Source organism: Crotalus tigris, unplaced genomic scaffold, assembly GCF_016545835.1.
Source record: "Crotalus tigris isolate CLP2741 ecotype Arizona unplaced genomic scaffold, ASM1654583v1 scf7180000018278.843604, whole genome shotgun sequence".
In the NCBI taxonomy this organism is placed as follows: domain Eukaryota; kingdom Metazoa; phylum Chordata; class Lepidosauria; order Squamata; family Viperidae; genus Crotalus; species Crotalus tigris.
In genome coordinates this window covers 139,276-157,727 of record NW_024096920.1, presented here as the reverse complement: position 1 = coordinate 157,727, position 18,452 = coordinate 139,276, and the positions used below count along the sequence as shown (strand labels likewise).

Sequence of the window (18,452 nt, the reverse complement as noted above, 5' to 3'; positions counted from 1 at the left end):
CAATTGGTTCATATTTATGACGGTTGCAGTGTCCTGGGATCACGTGATCCCCTTTTGCGACCTCACAAGCAAAGTGGGGAAGCCAGATTCACTTAACATGAGCCGAGGTGGCGCAGCAGTTAGAGTGCAGTACTGCAGGCCACTTTAGCTGACTGTGTTCAGCAGGTTCAAATCTCACTGGCTCAAGGTTGACTCAGCCTTCCATCCTTCCGGGATAGGTAAAATGAGGACCCAGATTGTTGGGGGCAATGTAAATATATATATACATTGCTTACTGGTGTACACCGCTTAGAGAGTGCTTGCACTTAAAGCGGTATATAAGTCTCATAAATAAATAAATAAATAAATAATAAATAAACAACCATGTTACTTACTTAACAACTGTAGTGATTCACTTAACAACTACGGCGAGAAAGCTCATAAAATGAGGCAAAACTCACTTAACCTCTGTCTCGCTTAGCAAAAGAAATTTTGGGCACAGTTGTGGTTGTAAGTCGGGGACTACTTCTGCTAGGTATAGTTCACCTCCTTGAGTTGATCAAAATACATTTATTTAAAAGTGGGACAAGAATCTAATTAAAGAATTTGCAAATATCTTTTTACAAAGCTGTCTCCTGAATACCGAATCAGCTTTTTTTTTTAACCTCAATCTGTCTCATCCATAATCCCAAATTAAAAAGAAAAACCAGTTTAATTTCAGTTTAGCAAATATGTCTTCCAACTAGCTGAGTGGGTAATCACTTGGAGTCAATAAGTGGCTCTACGCCAGGGGTCTTCAAACCTGGGCAATTTAAGACTTGTGGACTTCAACTCCCAGAATTCCTCAGCCAGCTGGGTGAGGAATTCTGGGAGTTGAAGTCCACAAGTCTTAAATTGGCCAGGTTTGAAGACCCCTGCTCTACGCCCATCCTTATATAGACTGAATGATTGCCTTGCTTTTCAGTGAAAACTTAGGTGTCCTTTCTACCTGGTTCCGTGTTTTGTGGGACTTCTGCAGTGCCACCCGCCACTGATCATACATTTTGATGCTCAAATTGGCACAGGTTCCATGTTTGCGCATCCATCCAAAGAACTGCTTGAGCTCTCGGCGTAGTGTGTTGTTATGTTCTCCATTCTTGGGTTCACAAACTCCCGGTGTCCGTCCTGCAAGAGGAAGCGAAGATTGACAAGGGATATTCTTCCAGAGGAAAAAAATCCACAAAACTCTTAATCTTTGAATGCTAGAGGAGGAAGAGAGGAAGAAGAGAAGAAAAAGAAGGAAAGGAAGAAGAGGAGAATGAGGAGAGGAAGGAGAGAAGAAAAGGATGATGGGAAGAAGAGGGGAAAGGAAGAAAAGAAGGAGAAAAAAGGGAGAGGGAAAGAGGAGGAGAGGAAGCAGAGAAGGAGAAAATGAGGGGAGAGGAAGCAGAGAAGGAAGAAAAAGGGAGGAGAGGAAGAAGGAGGAGGGGAAGAAGGAGAGGAGGGGAAGGAGAGGAGAGGAAGAAGGAGTGGAGGAAGAGGGTTCTGCTGAATAAAAAAATTTAGCAAAAAAAAATTATTTAGCTCAGCTTCCTTTCCATTTCCTGCAACAACCAATCAGATGCCGCTAAGATGCCTACATAAAAGTTATAAACCAGTTTATCAACCTACCCATATTCTCTGCCCAGCAGTACTGTAACTAATTTGCAGAAAACTACTGTTATCCAGCAAAAATAGCACAGCTATTAGAAGTAAATTTACATGCTAAGCTATACACATTTAATAAATAACGAAGTAGAACCTATAAGAGCAGCCCAGCTGGATCTAAACACCCAGTGTTACAGCTGCTTCCAGATGCTTACACAGGTGCCTTTGAAAGTTGCCAGGCATTTAACCAGCATATGACCTGCTGTCTTCTTTTGGCTACAGACCAGCTACTGGTATTTAGTTGCCAGCTCCCTCCAATTATTACAATCTGCAGAAGGGACCACAGATAGGGTCAAGGTGATTACACAATTAAGTGTTCTTTATTTGTGTGGGACATATTACATCCACGTAATGCAGTGTTTCTCAACCTTGGCAACTTTTAAGATGTGTGGACTTCAACTCCAGAATTCCCCAGCCAGCCATGCTGGCTGGGAAATTCTGAGAATTGATGTCCACACATCTTAAAAGTTGTTAAGGTTGAGAAACACTGGTCTAGTGCCAGGGGTAGACCACCTTGGCTCTTTTATGACTCGTGGACTTCAACTCCCAGAATTCCTGAGCCAGCCATGCTGAGGGGAAAGGGAGAGGTTTCCAAGCTGAGCCATGCTGGCTGAGGAATTCTGGGAGTTGAAGTCCACGAGTCATAAAAGAGCCAAGGTGGCCTACCCCTGGTCTAGTGTGTGGTATGTTGAAATCACTGTTTGCAAACCATCTCCCTTCCCAAGATGAAGCAAAGTATAACTGTATCAAAATAAAACTTAGCAAAGAATTTTACGGGCCACCTTAGAAGCTCAGCTATCTTTTTTCACAAGGAGAAATCCACCTGTGCTTTGCCTATAATATATCATTCCCCTTTTTTTAAAAAAAAAAAATTTAGATTGCATGCTTTCATTTACCACTCCAACATCCTCTTGAAATCTTCTCAATTATTTTTTAGCTGACACAATTGATCCTCAACCCATCCTTAGTCACTTAGTCAACCAGACAGAGATAAATCTGAGGAACATGAGGAATTACCATATTTTCCGGCATATAAGATGACTTTCTAAACCAGTGTTTCTCAACCTTGACAATTTTAAGGCATGTGGACTTCAACTCCCAGAATTCCACAGCCAGCATTGCTGGCTGTGGAATTCTGGGAGTTGAAGTCCACATGCCTTAAAATTGTCAAGGTTGAGATACACTGTATAAACCATGAAAATCTTCTCAAAAGTTTGGGGTCGTCTTATACGCCAAGTCGTCTTATACGCCGGAAAATACGGTAAGTATATGTTCTCTTCAGGGAAAACTCGCCGATCCTCCCTCGCTCGCTCCTTCCTTCCTGCCCTCCCCACTGTCAGGTATCCTAAAAGCCCGGAGGAGAGGAGCTGAATGTTATGTGTGAAGGAGGCTTGGGAAGAATGGATTAGATAGGGCAGCATTTGAGGTCCAAGTGTTTGTGGACTTCTCAGCTGGCTTTGGAACAAGAAACCCAGGTGCAGGGCAAGACCGCAAGACCCAGATTTATTCCGAGTCTCTTGGCTTGGAAGCCCAAATCTACTTCTGACACAGAATCAGATTCTCAGAACGTCTACTCAGATTTCTGGGAAGAGGAACGTGACCAGAAGCTCTGAGCTTCAAGCTGGAAAGCTGCCCAAGGTGGTCACCAAGAGAAAACCCAGAAAGCAAGCATCTGGCAAAGGAACAGGAGTTCCACTTAGGGGGTTTTTGCTGCTCCCCATTGTGACCAGGCCACAAGCCAGCCAAACAGAATAACAGAGTTGGAAGGGACTTTGGAGGTCTTCTAGTCTAGCCCCTTACTCAAGTAGGAGCCCCTATATCATTTCAGACAAATGGCTGCCCAATCTCTTCTTAAAAACCTCCAGTGATGGAGCACCCACAACTTCTGAAAGCAAGCCATTCATTCCACTGATTAATTGTTCCTGTCAGGAAATCTCTTCTTAGTTCTAGGCCAGGGGTAGGCAACCTTGGCTCTTTTATGACTCGTGGACTTCAACTCCCAGAATTCCTGAGCCAGCATGGCTCAGCTTGGAAACTCTCCCTTTCCCCTCAGCATGGCTGGCTGAGGAATTCTGGGAGTTGAAGTCCACGAGTCATAAAAGAGCCAAGGTTGCCTACCCCTGGCACTAGCACATTCCTATGCACTCTGCTTCGTTTCAATAAATGAGCAAACTGAGATCAACTGTAGTATTAGGTCAGGGGTAGTCAACCTTGGCTCTTTTATGACTCGTGGACTTCAACTCCCAGAATTCCTGAGCCAGCATGGCTCAGCTTGGAAACCTCTCCCTTTCCCCTCAGCATGGCTGGCTCAGGAATTCTGGGAGTTGAAGTCCACGAGTCATAAAAGAGCCAAGGTTGCCTACCTCTGGTCTAGGATCTTCTTAAAAACATCCAGTGATGGAGCACCCACAACTTCTGAAAGCAAGCCATTCATTCCACTGATTAATTGTTCCTGTCAGGAAATCTCTTCTTAGTTCTAGGCCAGGGGTAGGCAACCTTGGCTCTTTTATGACTCGTCGACTTCAACTCCCAGAATTCCTGAGCCAGCATGGCTCAGCTTGGAAACTCTCCCTTTCCCCTCAGTATGGCTGGCTCAGGAATTCTGGGAGTTGAAGTCCACGAGCCATAAAAGAGCCACGGTTGCCTACCCCTGTAAATCTAGGCTGCTTAGAAAACCCCAGCCCCCTTGCCAAAGGTAAGGATGGAAAATAGCTCCTACTCACCATTCCGAGGGGTGGAGGCTGCTGTTGGGTTACTCCAATCACTCCAAATACCAGCTTTCTTTGAGCCGTAGATACCGACCGGATTGCAGCGGACCTGGACAAAATACACCGTCCCGGGTCTTAAGCCTGCCAGCCGACACGAAGTCTGGTTGCTAACATTGTCGACAACCTATCAAGAGAAAGGGAGATTTAGTTTTCAAGAGAGACCTGGTTCTTTCGTCCATCGAAATGGATGTAGTTGGATGTAGTTGTATAGTTGTATAGAAGTGGAAAATTCTCATGGTTAGGGGGAAAAAACGATAGAGGCTATTTTTTTTCAACAGCAACAACAAAAAAGACTAGAAACCTTCTACATATTTTTTGTTAAAAGGAGAAAAGGCTGAACGGATGATTTATGGATTTGGGGGCTACAAAAAGTGTTAAAAGGGAAAAGGAAGTACAACGTAAGAGAGGGAAAAAAAGGAAACGATAAGATAGTTACTGGATAAAAATGAGGGTGGAAGTTCTAATATTCTACTACTTTTTTCTGTTTCTTTCCTCTTTCTTAATTATTTCTTATTTTAAGAAAATATTTTTCCTTAAGAAAATATCTTGTTTTTTCTTATCTTTCCTTTAATATTTTGATACTTTTATTGTATAAGTGATTAATTAATTAAATTATAAATGGGAAACTTTTCACTGAGGCAGAAGAGAGCATGGTCTCTCATACCAGGACCATAATATAAATATAGACACTCAGGTGTTTAAAAGATTGTACCAGACGTTTTGAGAATTTAGGGCTTCTACAAACACCAAACGACTTTTATGATTCTTAATCTTTTTGCATATAAGGTGCATTGGATCCAAAGGGAGGGGAAAACTTATATCAGGGGAAAGCCGTCATAACCTGGTTTGCAAAGGGGGCCTGTTTTTCTGGAAGATAGACATCAATATGGACATAACTAAAAACCATAAAGAGTCCAGCTATAAAAAGGGATGGAAGAAATATAAAAGATGAAAGAAAGAATACAAAGAACATAACTAAGAGAGATTTTGCAGTGTTTCTCTACCTTGTCAACTTTAAAACGTGTGGACTTCAACTCCCAGAATTCCCCAGCTTAGCATGGCTGACTGAGAATTCTGGGAGTTGAGAACCACACATCTTAAAAACTGCCAAGGTTGAGAAAAACTGCACTAAGACAGGGTTTGTTTTAGCCAGCTTTGACAAACCATAATGGAGAGTTTGTACAATATACTAAGCCCAAGTCAAACACAGGTAGGCCTCAAGTTACAACCAGTTGCTTAGCAACTGTTTGAAGTTACCACAGATCCTGGAAAAACTACTTATGATCCAGATTTGAAGTTCCAATATCCAGGCCCTCTTCAGCGGTCACATGACTGCATTTCAGGTACCTGCATTCATGGCCATTTGCACTGGTCTGCAATCATGTTATCATGATTTACAATGTTTTTGTCAAAAACTGGCATTTCCTTCCAGGTTTTGGTACAAGCTGTCCATAATGAACTATTGGTTCACTTAATGACCACTTTAAAACTGCAGCAAAAAAATATTGTAAAATTGGCTTACAACTACAATTGTGGGCTCACTTTTGGTCATAAATCAAGGATTACCCGGATTATGATTTAATGGAAAGAATACACTTAGTCTACCTGGCTTGACCTAATGTACAGTATATTCTGGGACTTGAAAATTGCCAGTTTTTAAAAACGATGGAAAACTGGTTTCCAAAGCTTACTTATTGCCCCTAAAAGTAATTTACCAAAAGGCATACAATTTTAGAGCGGTTACTGAATTTGATGGGGATTTGATCTAAATTTCAGAGCCCACTTGGACTGCTTCACTGGCTTTTTAGAGGTTAGAAAACCTTTTGAAGAATTTTTGATCCCTCATGGCTACAGTATTGCGATCTGTTTGGCTGAAAATCTTTTTCACTTTTAATGTCTTTCTCCTTCCAATTTTGAAGCAGATCCCAGACCTTTGTTTTTCTAATTATCCCCTTGGGTCAGCATGTTTGGCTCATAAACAATTTTTAAAAATTCTGGTTTTTATAGGTTTTTTTTTTTACAAAACTAAATTTTATTTTTGTTTATTCCCTTGTGAGGCTGACATTTCATCAGAAATTCCTCTCTCCTTGTTATCTTCTCAATTTTCACAGACTTTGGGATACCCTTCCTCAATTTTAATCTGAGTGCAAGTGAATTTGTCACATCTGTTCAGGATTGGCAATAATTTTCCTTTCCAGACCCCCTCCCCTTTTCCTTAATCTTTAGGCCAAATTGCTATACAGCTGGGGAACATAGAAACGTTAACGAAAGGTCTGGTGGAAGATTAGAAGCCAATATATGACTTTATCCACTCTCACTGGAGCTTTTTTTTAAATTGTAAAACAGTTTACTGTTTTCAAAAGCAGTTTATGCATTAATCCCAGTTCTACATTTTTCTTGTAATTGTTTCCATTGTATGTTTCCAATTAGCTCTCTTTCCGTAATGTGCTTTTATTTTATTTTTTTCTGACTATTCGTTTATTACATTTGTATCCTAGCTCAAGAATTTAGATAATTGACAGTACAGAACAAGATAAATAATATACTGTAATCAATAAATGCATGTCCTGTATCTCCTAAGTGCCAAAAAATAAATACTTGTGTAAAAAAATCCCAGATCAATAACCCAAACCTGGCTCCTTTAACAGTCGTTATTTTTCCAATCTCTAGTAAAACAAAATTGTTTTACCAGTATTTTAAAAATAGAAACAAGCTCGTATGTATCCTGACTTACAGCCTAAATGTTGGAGATGTGGATTTTTGGATGCTACTTATTATCATATTTGGTGGTCATGTAAAAATATAAAAGCTTTTTGGATTAAGATATGGTGGAATATCCAAAGAATTTTTAGAAGAAGGGTAAAATTTACCCCACAATTGTATTGTTTCTGATTGTGATACTAAAGAGACTACACTGATGTTAAATTTAATCACAGCGGCAAAGTTGTTAGTAGGGCAATGTTGGAAGAAGGAATCTTTGCCTACCTTGCAAGAGTGGTTTTTTAAAGTTTCTTATTTGGCGGAAATGGCAAAGGTTTCGGCTTTTTTGAAAGATCAATCACAAGAGAAGTATTTTTTGGTATGGAAAAAATGGATAGACTTTATACAATATAAGTTGGATATAAAAAAATATTATTTAGCTTTTCAATAACTTATATTTAAAATTTAAGATATTTCATAGACTTTATAGATTTTTTAGACTTTTTTTTCTTTTTTTTTCTTTCTTTCTCTTCTTTTCTTTTTCTTTCTTTCTATTTTCTTGTATTTTCTTGTATTTTTGTCTTTTTATACATATATTATTGTTAACTATTTTATAACTTGTTTAATTAATGTACTTAGACTTGTTTATGGTTTATATCTGTTTTAAGACTTTTTGAAATTTTTTTTAATTAAGCCTGTATTCAGCTCTGGGAAGGTTGGGGGAGGGTAGGGGAGGGTTGGGGGGGTTCGGGGAAGGGATTTGTATTGTTTTGTAAAATCTAAAAATTTTCAATTAAAAAAAAAAATAGAAACAAGCAATCAATTCCTTTACAGGATGGGACTTTAAAGCAAGGAAGACTATATTGGACAGGCAGATTTTATTCACAAAGATGACTTACAACTTCTGACACATGTAAAAAAGAAATGGGACCTCAATCAGTCATTCTTCATCTTTATTTTTTTGATATCCACCCCCAGACACTCTTATCAAGTGCCTTATCTCCCAAATCCAATTCCTGTTTTTTGCTGTGATTTAAGGAATTTGGGTCCCTTCTCTTAAGGAGGTGGTGGCAAACCTATTGTCAACGCTGCAAATATTGTATATTCTTGCTTTTGACAATATGCAGAATTGTCTGGTAAATATGGGGTTAATAAAGAGCAGAAGGGGCGTTGGGGGTAAAGCTCGGGAAAGAAAGAGGAAGAAAACATTTGACCTTCACACTAATTGGATAGTGTGAGATATGACGGCTAATTTAGGGAGGGAACATGCTGATAATTTAACTGCTCAGAGGAAGAGAACTTAGATCCTAGCATCCCTCCGTTGAGCCTGTGCCGACATTTTGTAACAATAAAAGATTTTTAGGAAAATAAATGCCTGGAAGTTCTTTGGAATGTTTCATTAGCCGGAACCACAACACCTATGGCACTGGTGCCAGAGGCGGCACTCGGAGCCCTCTCTGTGGGCACATGTGCCATTGCCCTAGCCTTGCCTTTCCCCCCGACCCCCTCACCAGCAGCCCCCCTGGAGGAGAGTCGCCCCCAAGCGTGGCCCACGCGGAGCAGCGCAGCCAAGGACATGGCAGCCAGGCAGCGTAGACAAGACTCTGCCCTCATGCCCCATCGCGCACAGTTGATGCTGCAGGGTGCGGGGAGAGGGCGTGGCTGCCATGGCGCTGCTGGGCTGCCTGGGTGATCTGCGGTGGGCCCTGGAGGCGGTGAGTGGCCCTGCGGGCAGGCAGGGTGGGGCAGTGCAGGGGGTGGAATGGGGGCGGGGCCAGGTTTTGGGCACTTGGTCTCTAAAAGGTTCGCCATCACTGATCTAGAGGGACCGAGAAGAAGGGCCTTCTCCATGGTGGCTCCCCTCCCTGTGGAATATCATCCCTGTGGCTCTAATTGGAGGAGTTCCTGTACTAACGTGATCGCCTGTAAGTCTCAAAGCGCTCAATTTTGGAGTATGTGTCCCTGTGGATGCAGCCCCACCAGGCTGCAGTTCCTGATTACTCGGGCTAATGATTGTCCTGGTGCAGAATAAATTTCCCACCCTCTTCAGGAGACTCACCTTCCATTCTGAACTGTCCTCAACTCGGTACTGGATCTGATACTTGGCTTGGAAGAGAAAATCCTTCAGGGCGGGAGGCGCACTCCACCTCACACTGAGCTGGTCCTCCAGGTCTCCCACGCGGCTCACGTGGACATCCGAGGGTGGATCGGTTGTGACTGTCGAACGAACAGGGACAAGTGGGGACAAGTCAATACTTAAAATCAAAATTAAGCGTCATGGTTCCGACAGATGAAACTCTTCAAAAGAACTTCGAGGCATTGTTTAGCTTAAAGAATGTTTTATTAGAGTAGCATAATATCGGCACTACATAATTGAAGCCAAAAATTGAATTCCCCTCCCCTGGGCACGTAGTATCAAAGTACAACTCCCTCCTCTAATTAACAGTCATAAATCACATTTCCCAATTAGCTTGAAGCACTCCAGCTCTCCAGACCGCCAATTCTTCAGTTCTGTGCTCAATAACCTTGATTCTCACGCTAAGTTTAGTGTTGTTATGTCTAACTGGACTCTCATTCACATCCCCCCCTCCCAGCATCATCTAACTCAGTGGTGGCAATGGTTGAAAGCGCCATGAATTTAGCATCTTCCTTAATGTCAGCGGTGCTTTCAGCTTTTTGTTCCCCCTTGTTCCTGTCCAGTGCAACCCAGTTTTATGGGGTTGAAATTGAAGCTCTAATCCATGCACAGAGGTTTGATTGCATGTTGTATAAGAAGAGCACGGAGAGTGGGGCAGGGTGGAGTTAAACCAGTCATCAGCCTAGAATCTTTACGTTCCTACAAATGATTTAGTATTGAACTTTCCTGGACTAGATTCTTGTGTATAGACTTGAACAATAAATGTTCTGAATTGCAGCTTAAGGTATGGTCCTGATCCTTTATGCCTGACAGATGTAAAGTCAAAAATAAATAAATCGGCCTTCCTCACCCAACATGGATGGAATACCCTCCTTTCAACAATGCAGAATCTATGTTCAGGTAATCTTGGTTTAATAACCAGTTGTTTAGTGCCTGTTTAAAGCTACAATGGACTCTCCAAAAGGTACTCACAACCCAGATTCAAAGTTCCACCAGCTGCCCACCTCCAAAGTCACGTGATCACATTTCAGATGCTCGGCAACTAGTTTCACAGCCATATGCAACTCCCTGTGATCACATAATCTTGATTTATGATGTTTTTTTGCCAGAAACTATCATCTATGTCCAGTCTGCGGCCAATAATGCCCATTGTGAACAATGAGTTCATTTAATAGCCACCACAAAAATGTTATAAAATCAGGTCAGTCGTGTGATGACCCACTTAATGACCAGCACACCTTATGGCTGTAATCTGAGGACTACCTGCATCTATCATTGTTCTGTCCCATCTCAGCCCGTCCCGTACTAGTGGCTGTCTGGTGCCAGCAAGATTTGAACTTCTGGAGGGCGGGCCCAAAGGTGCTTTTTCAAGAGGCAACTGGATTTTCTTGTTTTTAATAATAAATAATAATAATAAAGTTGGAAGGGACCTTGGAGGTCATCTAATCCAACCCCCTGCTCAGGCAGGAAACTCTATACTATTTCAGACAAATGGCTGTCCAGTCTCTTCTTAAAAACTTCCAGTGTTGGAGCATTCACCACTTCTGGAGGCAGGTTGTTCCACTGGTTAATTGTTCTCACTGTCAGGAAATTTCTCCTTAGTTCTAGGTTGCTTCTGTCCTTGGTTAGTTTCCATCCATTGCTTCTTGTCCTGCCCTTCCATTCCCCACCATCCAGTCAGAGCTGAAGAAACTTCTTGAATGAGAAGCGAAACGTCTTCAAAGAAAAACAAAGAAAGTCCAGTTGCCTCTTGAAAAAGCACCTTTGGGACAACCATGACCTGGATGACTGAGAATCTCCATAGATATTTGGGAGGGCAGGTTGAAAGGGAAATAGTTAAGAACAGCAAATGTGTGTCTCAAAGAGACCAAAATGCAGCACAGGAAAAAAAAAAAGAAAGAAAAGAAAAAGAAGAAAGATCCTAATTAAATTAGGAGCAATTCCATTCACATACAACCTATTTCCTGCTCACTGCTTCCTTCCTGAGATGTCACAGATCTGTTTCTCGGTATGTCTGAACTTTTCCTACCTCTGCAAATGTGTCGAGTATATCCCATGTGAGGTCACGACAGATGGACGTGACATTCCATGCTAAAGATTGTCATTATGGAGAGTGACCATGGGTAGCTTAAAACAGCTTTGGCAACCGAATGTAAACAATTATCACCACAATTAATTGGCCAGCTGCCAGGACCTTCTTACCGACATCCACGATATCCAGCATCACCACATCAGACACAGCCATCCCAAGTCGATTGGATGCTTCTACCCAAATTTCATAAGGTGTGAACAGGGCTAAGTCCTTGGGGATGTGGCAGGAATATGGGCCAGCAGTGTGATATTCTTGGCAGATATTGTCACGGCCATACCATCTGCAAAAAAAGTGTTCTTATTTATTAGATTTTTATCCCACTTTTATTACTTTATAACAACTTAAGGTGGCAAATATACGTAATACTCCTTCCTCTTCCTATTTGCCCCACGGCAACAACCCTGTGAGGTGGGTTAGGCTGGAATCAAGGTCACCAAGCTGACTTTCATGCCTAAGGTGAGACTAGAACTCACAGTCTCTGGTGATTGCCACCCAGCCAACATTTGTGCCTCAGGTGCAACTAGAACTCATAATCTCCTGGTTTCTAGGCAGCACCTTAAGCACTGTACCAAACTGACTTTCTTTATCCCAGAATGTTACCATGGGCAACCTCTCCAACACTCTAGCTGTAGCTAATCTGGGGGGGGGGGGAGGAAAGAGCAGACTATCTTGTAAAAACAAAAATCCAGATCTAGAAGATGAATATGCAGATAGGAGAATCCTCAGTGAGCTTCATAAGATATTACAGCAACACAGAGGGCCCTCCATGTTTAAACGCAGTCTATCTTTGAGTACCCAATGCCTAGGGGCAAACAACAGCTGAGAAGGACTGCTGATGTTTCTCTGAGGACAGAGTTGAAAGGCGGCAGATCTTAATGTAATAGCATAGATCAGGGGTCTTCAAACGTGGCCCTTTCATGACTTGTGGACTTCAACTGACAGAATTCCTCCGCCAGCGTGCCTGGCTGAGGAATTCTGGGAATTGAACTCCACAAGTCATAAAAGGGCCGTGTTTGGAGACCCCTGGCATAGATAGACTTTAGCCACCAAGAAGAACGAAAGTCCTCTAGTCTAAATCACTGCTTCTCAACCTTGGCAACTTTAAGATGCATGGACTTCAACTCCCAGAATTCCCCAGCCAGCATGGGAACCCCAATCCAGTTCTGACCAATACCAGGTCAGTAAGAATTATCTGAAATTCACCAAGATTACAAAAGTCTGTCTCATTCTGCGTCTCTTTGTTCTAAAGGGCAAATCACCAACTTACCACCCCTTCTATGCCCATCTCATCAGCCTACCTCAGCTTATATTTCAGGGTATAATTGGTATGCAGGTGTGTCTCGCCCTCCGACCCAGGTATCCATCTGCAGGTGAGGTCTTTCAAATTCTTGGACCAGCAAGAAATGTTGGTTGGCTTTTCGGGAGGCACTGAAAGATATAAATAAATCCATAGGTCTCAGGTACAGTCAGGTAGTCCTTGACTTACAACCATTCATTTAGCAACAAAGTTACGATGGCACTGAAAAAAAGTGACTTACAAGTGGTCCTCACACTTACAACCGTCAAAGCATCTCCACGGTTATGTGATCAAAATTTGGGCACTTGGCATTATTAATTCCCATTATGGGTGGTTGCAGCATCATGGAGTCATGTGATCTCCATTAGTGTACTTCCTAGCCAGCTTCTGACAAGCTGGGAGAAGCTGGATTTGCTTAACAATCTTCACTTAAGAACTGCAATGATTCATTAACAAGCATAGCAAAAAAAAGCTCACAGAATTGGGCACAACTCACTTAAACAACCGCCTTCCCTAACGATGAAAATTCTGGTCCCCATGATGGGAAGCAAAAATGCCAATAGCTATGAAATAGCAAAAGGGCATCTTTTTAAAACAGCAGTGCTGTTCTCTTTTGGCCCTGGTGAGAAATTTTAAACCATGGCTTGCAGCTGCCCTTGGCGTAACAACAAGCCTGTTCCCAGCTGACGTTTCCATCCTTCCGAAACCAAAACTTTAAAAATAGCCTGTGATGATAAAAATTTAGATTATTGATTTAGACATCTGTCATGGTTCAACGGACATGTTTTTTTTTTCTGTTCAAGAGCCAACATTCAAGAGCAGAAACCTTCTTGTACCGCTTAAAGGTTTCAGAGAGTAAAAAGCTGGAAAGACAAAAACATGCAAAAGGTTTAAATGGGCTGAGGAACCCAGAATGGGATGGAGCCCTGCAAATGGCTTGTTCTGAGTGACTATTGGATTTTTATCTTTGTAAGCCCCCAGGGTTACTAAAAGTGAATTGGGTGCAATCATTCATTCATAAATCAGTAATTGAATTATTGAATAATTCAATAATTCAATAAATCAACCAAGCTAGTTTAAATCTGTGCACATTCATAAATAAATAAATAAATCTAGTTTAAATCTGGGCACATTCGTTCGTTCATTCATTCAGAGAAAGAGAGAGAGAGAGAGAGAGAGAGAAAGAAAGAAGGAAGGAAAGAAAGAAAGAAGGAAGAAAGAAGGAAGGAAGGAAGGAAGGAAGGAAGGAAGGAAGGAAGGAAGGAAGGAGAGGAATAGATAGAAAGAAAAAAAGAGAAAGAAAGAAAGAAAGAAAGAAAGAAAGAAAGAGGGAAAGAAAGAAAAGAGGGAAAGAAAGAAAAGAAGGAAGGAAGAAAGAAAGAAAGAAAGAAAGAAAGAAAGAAAGAAAGAAAGAAAGAAAGAAAGAAAGAAAGAAGGAAAAGCAAGCAAGCTAGTTTAAACCTGGTCGAACCATTACCCACAAGTCTCGCAACAGAGTATGGCTTTAGCTCACCATCTTTCTAAAGGAAAAGTGAATTATGATTTTTTTTTCAGTCTATTTTCATTGCAGCTCCCTTTGACATTTCTACACGTAGTCCTCGACTTACAACCATTCCAAGTTTCAACAGCATTAAAATAAGTGGCTTATGACCAGTTTTCACATTTACAATTGTTGCAGCACCCCTATGGTCATGTGATCAGAATTCGGATACTCGGCAACTGGCTCGTATTTGTGACGGTTGCAGTGTTCTGGGGTCATGTGATCCCATTTTGCCACCTTCTGACAAGCAAGGTCAATGGGGAAGCCAGATTCATTTTAGAACCATGTTGCTAACTTAACAACGGCAGAGATTTATTTAACAACTGTGGCAAGACAGGTTATAACAGGGGTCTTCGAACTTGGCCCTTTTATGACTTGTGGACTTCAACTCCCAGAATTTCTCAGCCAGGCACACTGGCTGAGGAATTCTGGGAGTTGAAGTCCACAAGTCATAAAAGGGCCACGTTTGAAGACCCCTGGGTTATAAGATGGGGCAAAACTCACTTAACAACTGTCTGGCTTAGCAGCAGAATTTTTTGGCACAATTGTGGTCATAAATGTCTATAGAGATTCTCAGTCAGCCAGGTCAAGGTTGTCCCAAAGATGCTTTTTTTCCCTTGAAAAAGCACCTTTGGGATTGTGGTCATAAGTTGAGGACTACCTGTATATGGTCTGACCCAGAGAATAGGGGGTGGGGTAGGAAATCCACCCAATAAAGCCTCCAACGTACGTCCTACATAGAGACACGACCCAGCCAAGATGCTTCCGCCTTCCTTGCTGTGGCACACCAGATTATCTCCTGACTGCTGCCGTGATCCATTCATCTGGGAGAGGGTGACGCTCAGGGTGGTGGCCCCCAAGACCTTGTAGGTCTCAGCTGGGAGCTTTCGGCCATTCAGGGTCCAGTAAAGGTCCTCGGCCTTCAGGCCTGAATTGGACGTAACGGAACAGTTGGCTATGAATGAAGCACCAATGTGGAGGGTGGCGTCTTGGGGAGCTATGATGGCTGGGTCTGCAGCGAAAGGGGAAAAAAAAGATCAGATCAATCTCTGTTGTTGGACTGTTTGTTTGTTCCTGGGGAGGGAGGGGGGGTGTCCAAAAATTATCCTGAATGTGAGCTCTTATGCCACTTGGCAATCAGCAATAGTATCAGCATCCCTTTTTTTTTTTTACAACACTAATAGAAAGTAGGCATTTTATATTTTTATTATTTATTTATTTACTGGTATTCCGCCTTCATTGTTTTTTACAAATAACTCAAGGTGAACAAACCCAACACACCTTCCTCCTCTTATTTTCTCCACCACAACCCTGTGAGTTGGGTTGGGCTAAGAGAGAGGGACTGGCCCAAAGTCATCCCGCCAGCTTTCATGCCTAAGGCAGGACTAAAACTCACAGTCTCCCGGTGATTGGTCCAAAGTCACCTGGCTGGCTTTCATGGCTAAGGCAAGACTAGAACTCACAGCCTTATCCACAACACCAAATTTAATGATTAAGGACTGTGAATTAATTTATTAAATTTGTATGCAGCCTGACTCCCAATCACTCTAGCCATGCCTAGATGTAAATTTCTTTTGTTTGCTTCATAGAATACATTCTTTCCAAATACAGGTAGTCTTGAACAGAACAGAGGCACAGATAGCAAGGGAACAGGAGGGGGAAAAGTCACCCCAAAATACTGATTACATATCCAAGTTCAAGAGAAAGCACCGTTCAAACAGCTGATATGAAAAAATGGCAGTGGTCCATGGCGCTTAGTTTTTGGCAGCCAAACAACAAAGCAACTGGGTTTATGTTTCATACTAAATCTCAACTGGCTGCGATTAAAAGTAGTCTTAGATTTATGGCCACAATTGGACTAGAATTTCTATTGCTAAACAAGGTACCTATTAAATGAATCATGCCTGATTTTGCCAACCTTTTTTTGCCAGATTGTTAAGTGAATCTCTGCAGTTGCTAAGTGAAACATTCAGTCATTCACTCCAGACCAACAGAATAAGGAGAATTCTGGGAGTTGAAATCCACCCATCTTAAAGTTGCCACGATTAAGAAACACCGATCTGAGGAGTTGCTTCCCATAAAAAAGAACACATTTATCATGACACAAATGATTTTGATCCATGACCAGCTTTGGACTGACGGTACCTTGTAGGGAAATCACCTTCTAATAGAGTCTTAAAAACCTAAATAATCATATTGGTGGTTTGGAACAATGTTTCTCTACCTTGGCAACTCTGAGATGGGTGGACTTCCTTTTCCAGAATTGATAGAAGTTGCTGGGATTTTATAACAGCTGCAAGATTATTGGTGGGGCAATATTGGAAGAAAGATTCTTTGCCTACTATGGAAGAATGGATACTTAAGGTGTCCAATTTAGCAGAAATGGCAAAAATCTCTGCTTATTTGAAGGATTATTCACAAGAAAGATATATTTCAGTTTGAAGAAGATGGATAGATTATATTCAGAAGAAATATGAGACTAAAAAGTATTATCTAGCTTATGAGTAAATTTTAAATTATTATTAATAGTTTAATATGGTTGAATTTATGTTATTTTTAGTATTATGGTTTAATTATATTATTATTATTGTTTTTAATTTGTTAATATTTATCTTGAAAAGGAGTTAAAGTATATTATGGATCTGATTGTTAGTACAGTTGGGTAATGTTAGTTAGATTATGATTGTTTATTTGTAACCCTGTAATCAGCTCTGAGAAGTGGGGGAGGGAGGTGGGAGGGATTTGGGATATATATTGTATAAAATTTTTAAAACTTTTAATAAAAAAAAAGTTGCTGGGAAATTCTGAGAGTTCATGCTGCCTGTGGAATTCTGGGATTTGAAGTCCATCCATCTTAAAACTCCAAGGTTAAAAAAGAAAAACTGGTTTACTAGCCTAATATCAAGGCATCTGCAGGCAGGTGGTGAAGCAACAAAAGTCAACATAGCAGCTACAAATCAGCAGCAACTGAACCCAGCCTTCTTTTTTTGTAATCCTGGTGTAATCCTGTCCTTTATTTGCAACATATGTAAGTAGTGTTCCATGTTGTTGTTTTCATTATTTTAGGATGTTAACAATGGCCCTGTTGCCTTTTCCTTAAATCAGAGGTGTCCAACCTCGTCTACTTTAAGACCTGTGGACTTCAACTCCCAGAATTCCCTAGCCAGCCATGCTGGGAATTCTGAGTTGAAGTCCACAAGTCTCAAAGTCACCAAGATTGGTCATCTCTGCCTTAAATGATGACCAACAAAGTGCCAATAAAACAAAACAAAAACAATAAATAAATGCATCTTGTCATTTTGCCACCGAATTTGGATTTAGGATCCTTAAAAATGAGCAAGCGATGGATCTTTCCTGGGATTGAAAGAGCGGGGTTCCTTCTCCAAGCTTAATTAATGCAGGCTGTAGTTGTCAAGGTCTCCAACCTCTGTGTGATGCTGCTGTCTTTGTATAACCACCACTAGGTGTCACTCCAAACACTCTTTTTTCCTGGGGGGCAGTTCAGACATTAACATATAATTTGGGCTCCACTTCCATTATAGGATTTTGAAAGGCAGTAAGCGTTGCTGGGTGGGTTCAGTGAGTTTAGCAGAACATGGACTGATCATCAGAAAGGTCAACACTGTTGAATACAGTGCATTGTAGAATCCTATTAGTGTTTTATGGAAGTGTCTTGTAGGAACACCTGGATGAGACACAGATCCTATTTCAGAGAAGACAATCTTCAAGTTTTAGGACAGATATACTCCCTTTGAAGAGGTCATCTTTTCAAAAGTCCATTTACTTCAAGTGCACTTTAAAATTCAAGACCCAGGAGACAAATTGAAGCCAGATCCACACTAGCCTATCAGGAGGAGATGTTCTGCGTTGGAAATGTTTTCTGCGCTTTATTTTAAATTCGAGTCAACTTAGTTCCTACCTTAACCAAGCCAAAGCAATCTTCCTTCTTATTTTATTTATCTCCTACTCTGCTTTGACTCAAAAAAGCAAAGTGAGGTTTTCCTGAGGATCTCTTTTTACTTTATCCCTAATAACAACCAGCTGGTTGAGGTAGATAACCCTAAGAAATTATAAGTAGTTCAAAATTAAACAGGGAGATTCTATGGCTAAAGATGGACTTGACCCAAAACCTAGTTTTTCTCCTTGACCACCACCTCATAGAATTATGGAGCTGGAAGGGACCTCGGAGGTCTTCTAGTGTAGCCCCCTGCTCAAGGCAGGAGTCTTATGCCATCACAGTCAAATGATTGCTC

The 18,452-nt window shown here is 41.4% G+C and overlaps 1 protein-coding gene across 1 annotated transcript in view; it reads right to left on the bottom strand.

Annotated features, from left to right (window-relative positions):
- Positions 1–18,452, bottom strand: part of CRLF1 (cytokine receptor like factor 1) — a 46,202-nt gene that overhangs the window by 2,382 nt on the left and 25,368 nt on the right. The window contains exons 2-7 of the mRNA XM_039349455.1: positions 14,930–15,211; positions 12,661–12,790; positions 11,473–11,642; positions 9,193–9,350; positions 4,389–4,557; positions 968–1,143 (exon numbers count right to left, since the gene is read on the bottom strand). Coding sequence (XP_039205389.1) covers positions 968–1,143; positions 4,389–4,557; positions 9,193–9,350; positions 11,473–11,642; positions 12,661–12,790; positions 14,930–15,211 — 1,085 coding nt within the window. The remainder of the gene's footprint in view (positions 1–967; positions 1,144–4,388; positions 4,558–9,192; positions 9,351–11,472; positions 11,643–12,660; positions 12,791–14,929; positions 15,212–18,452) is intronic.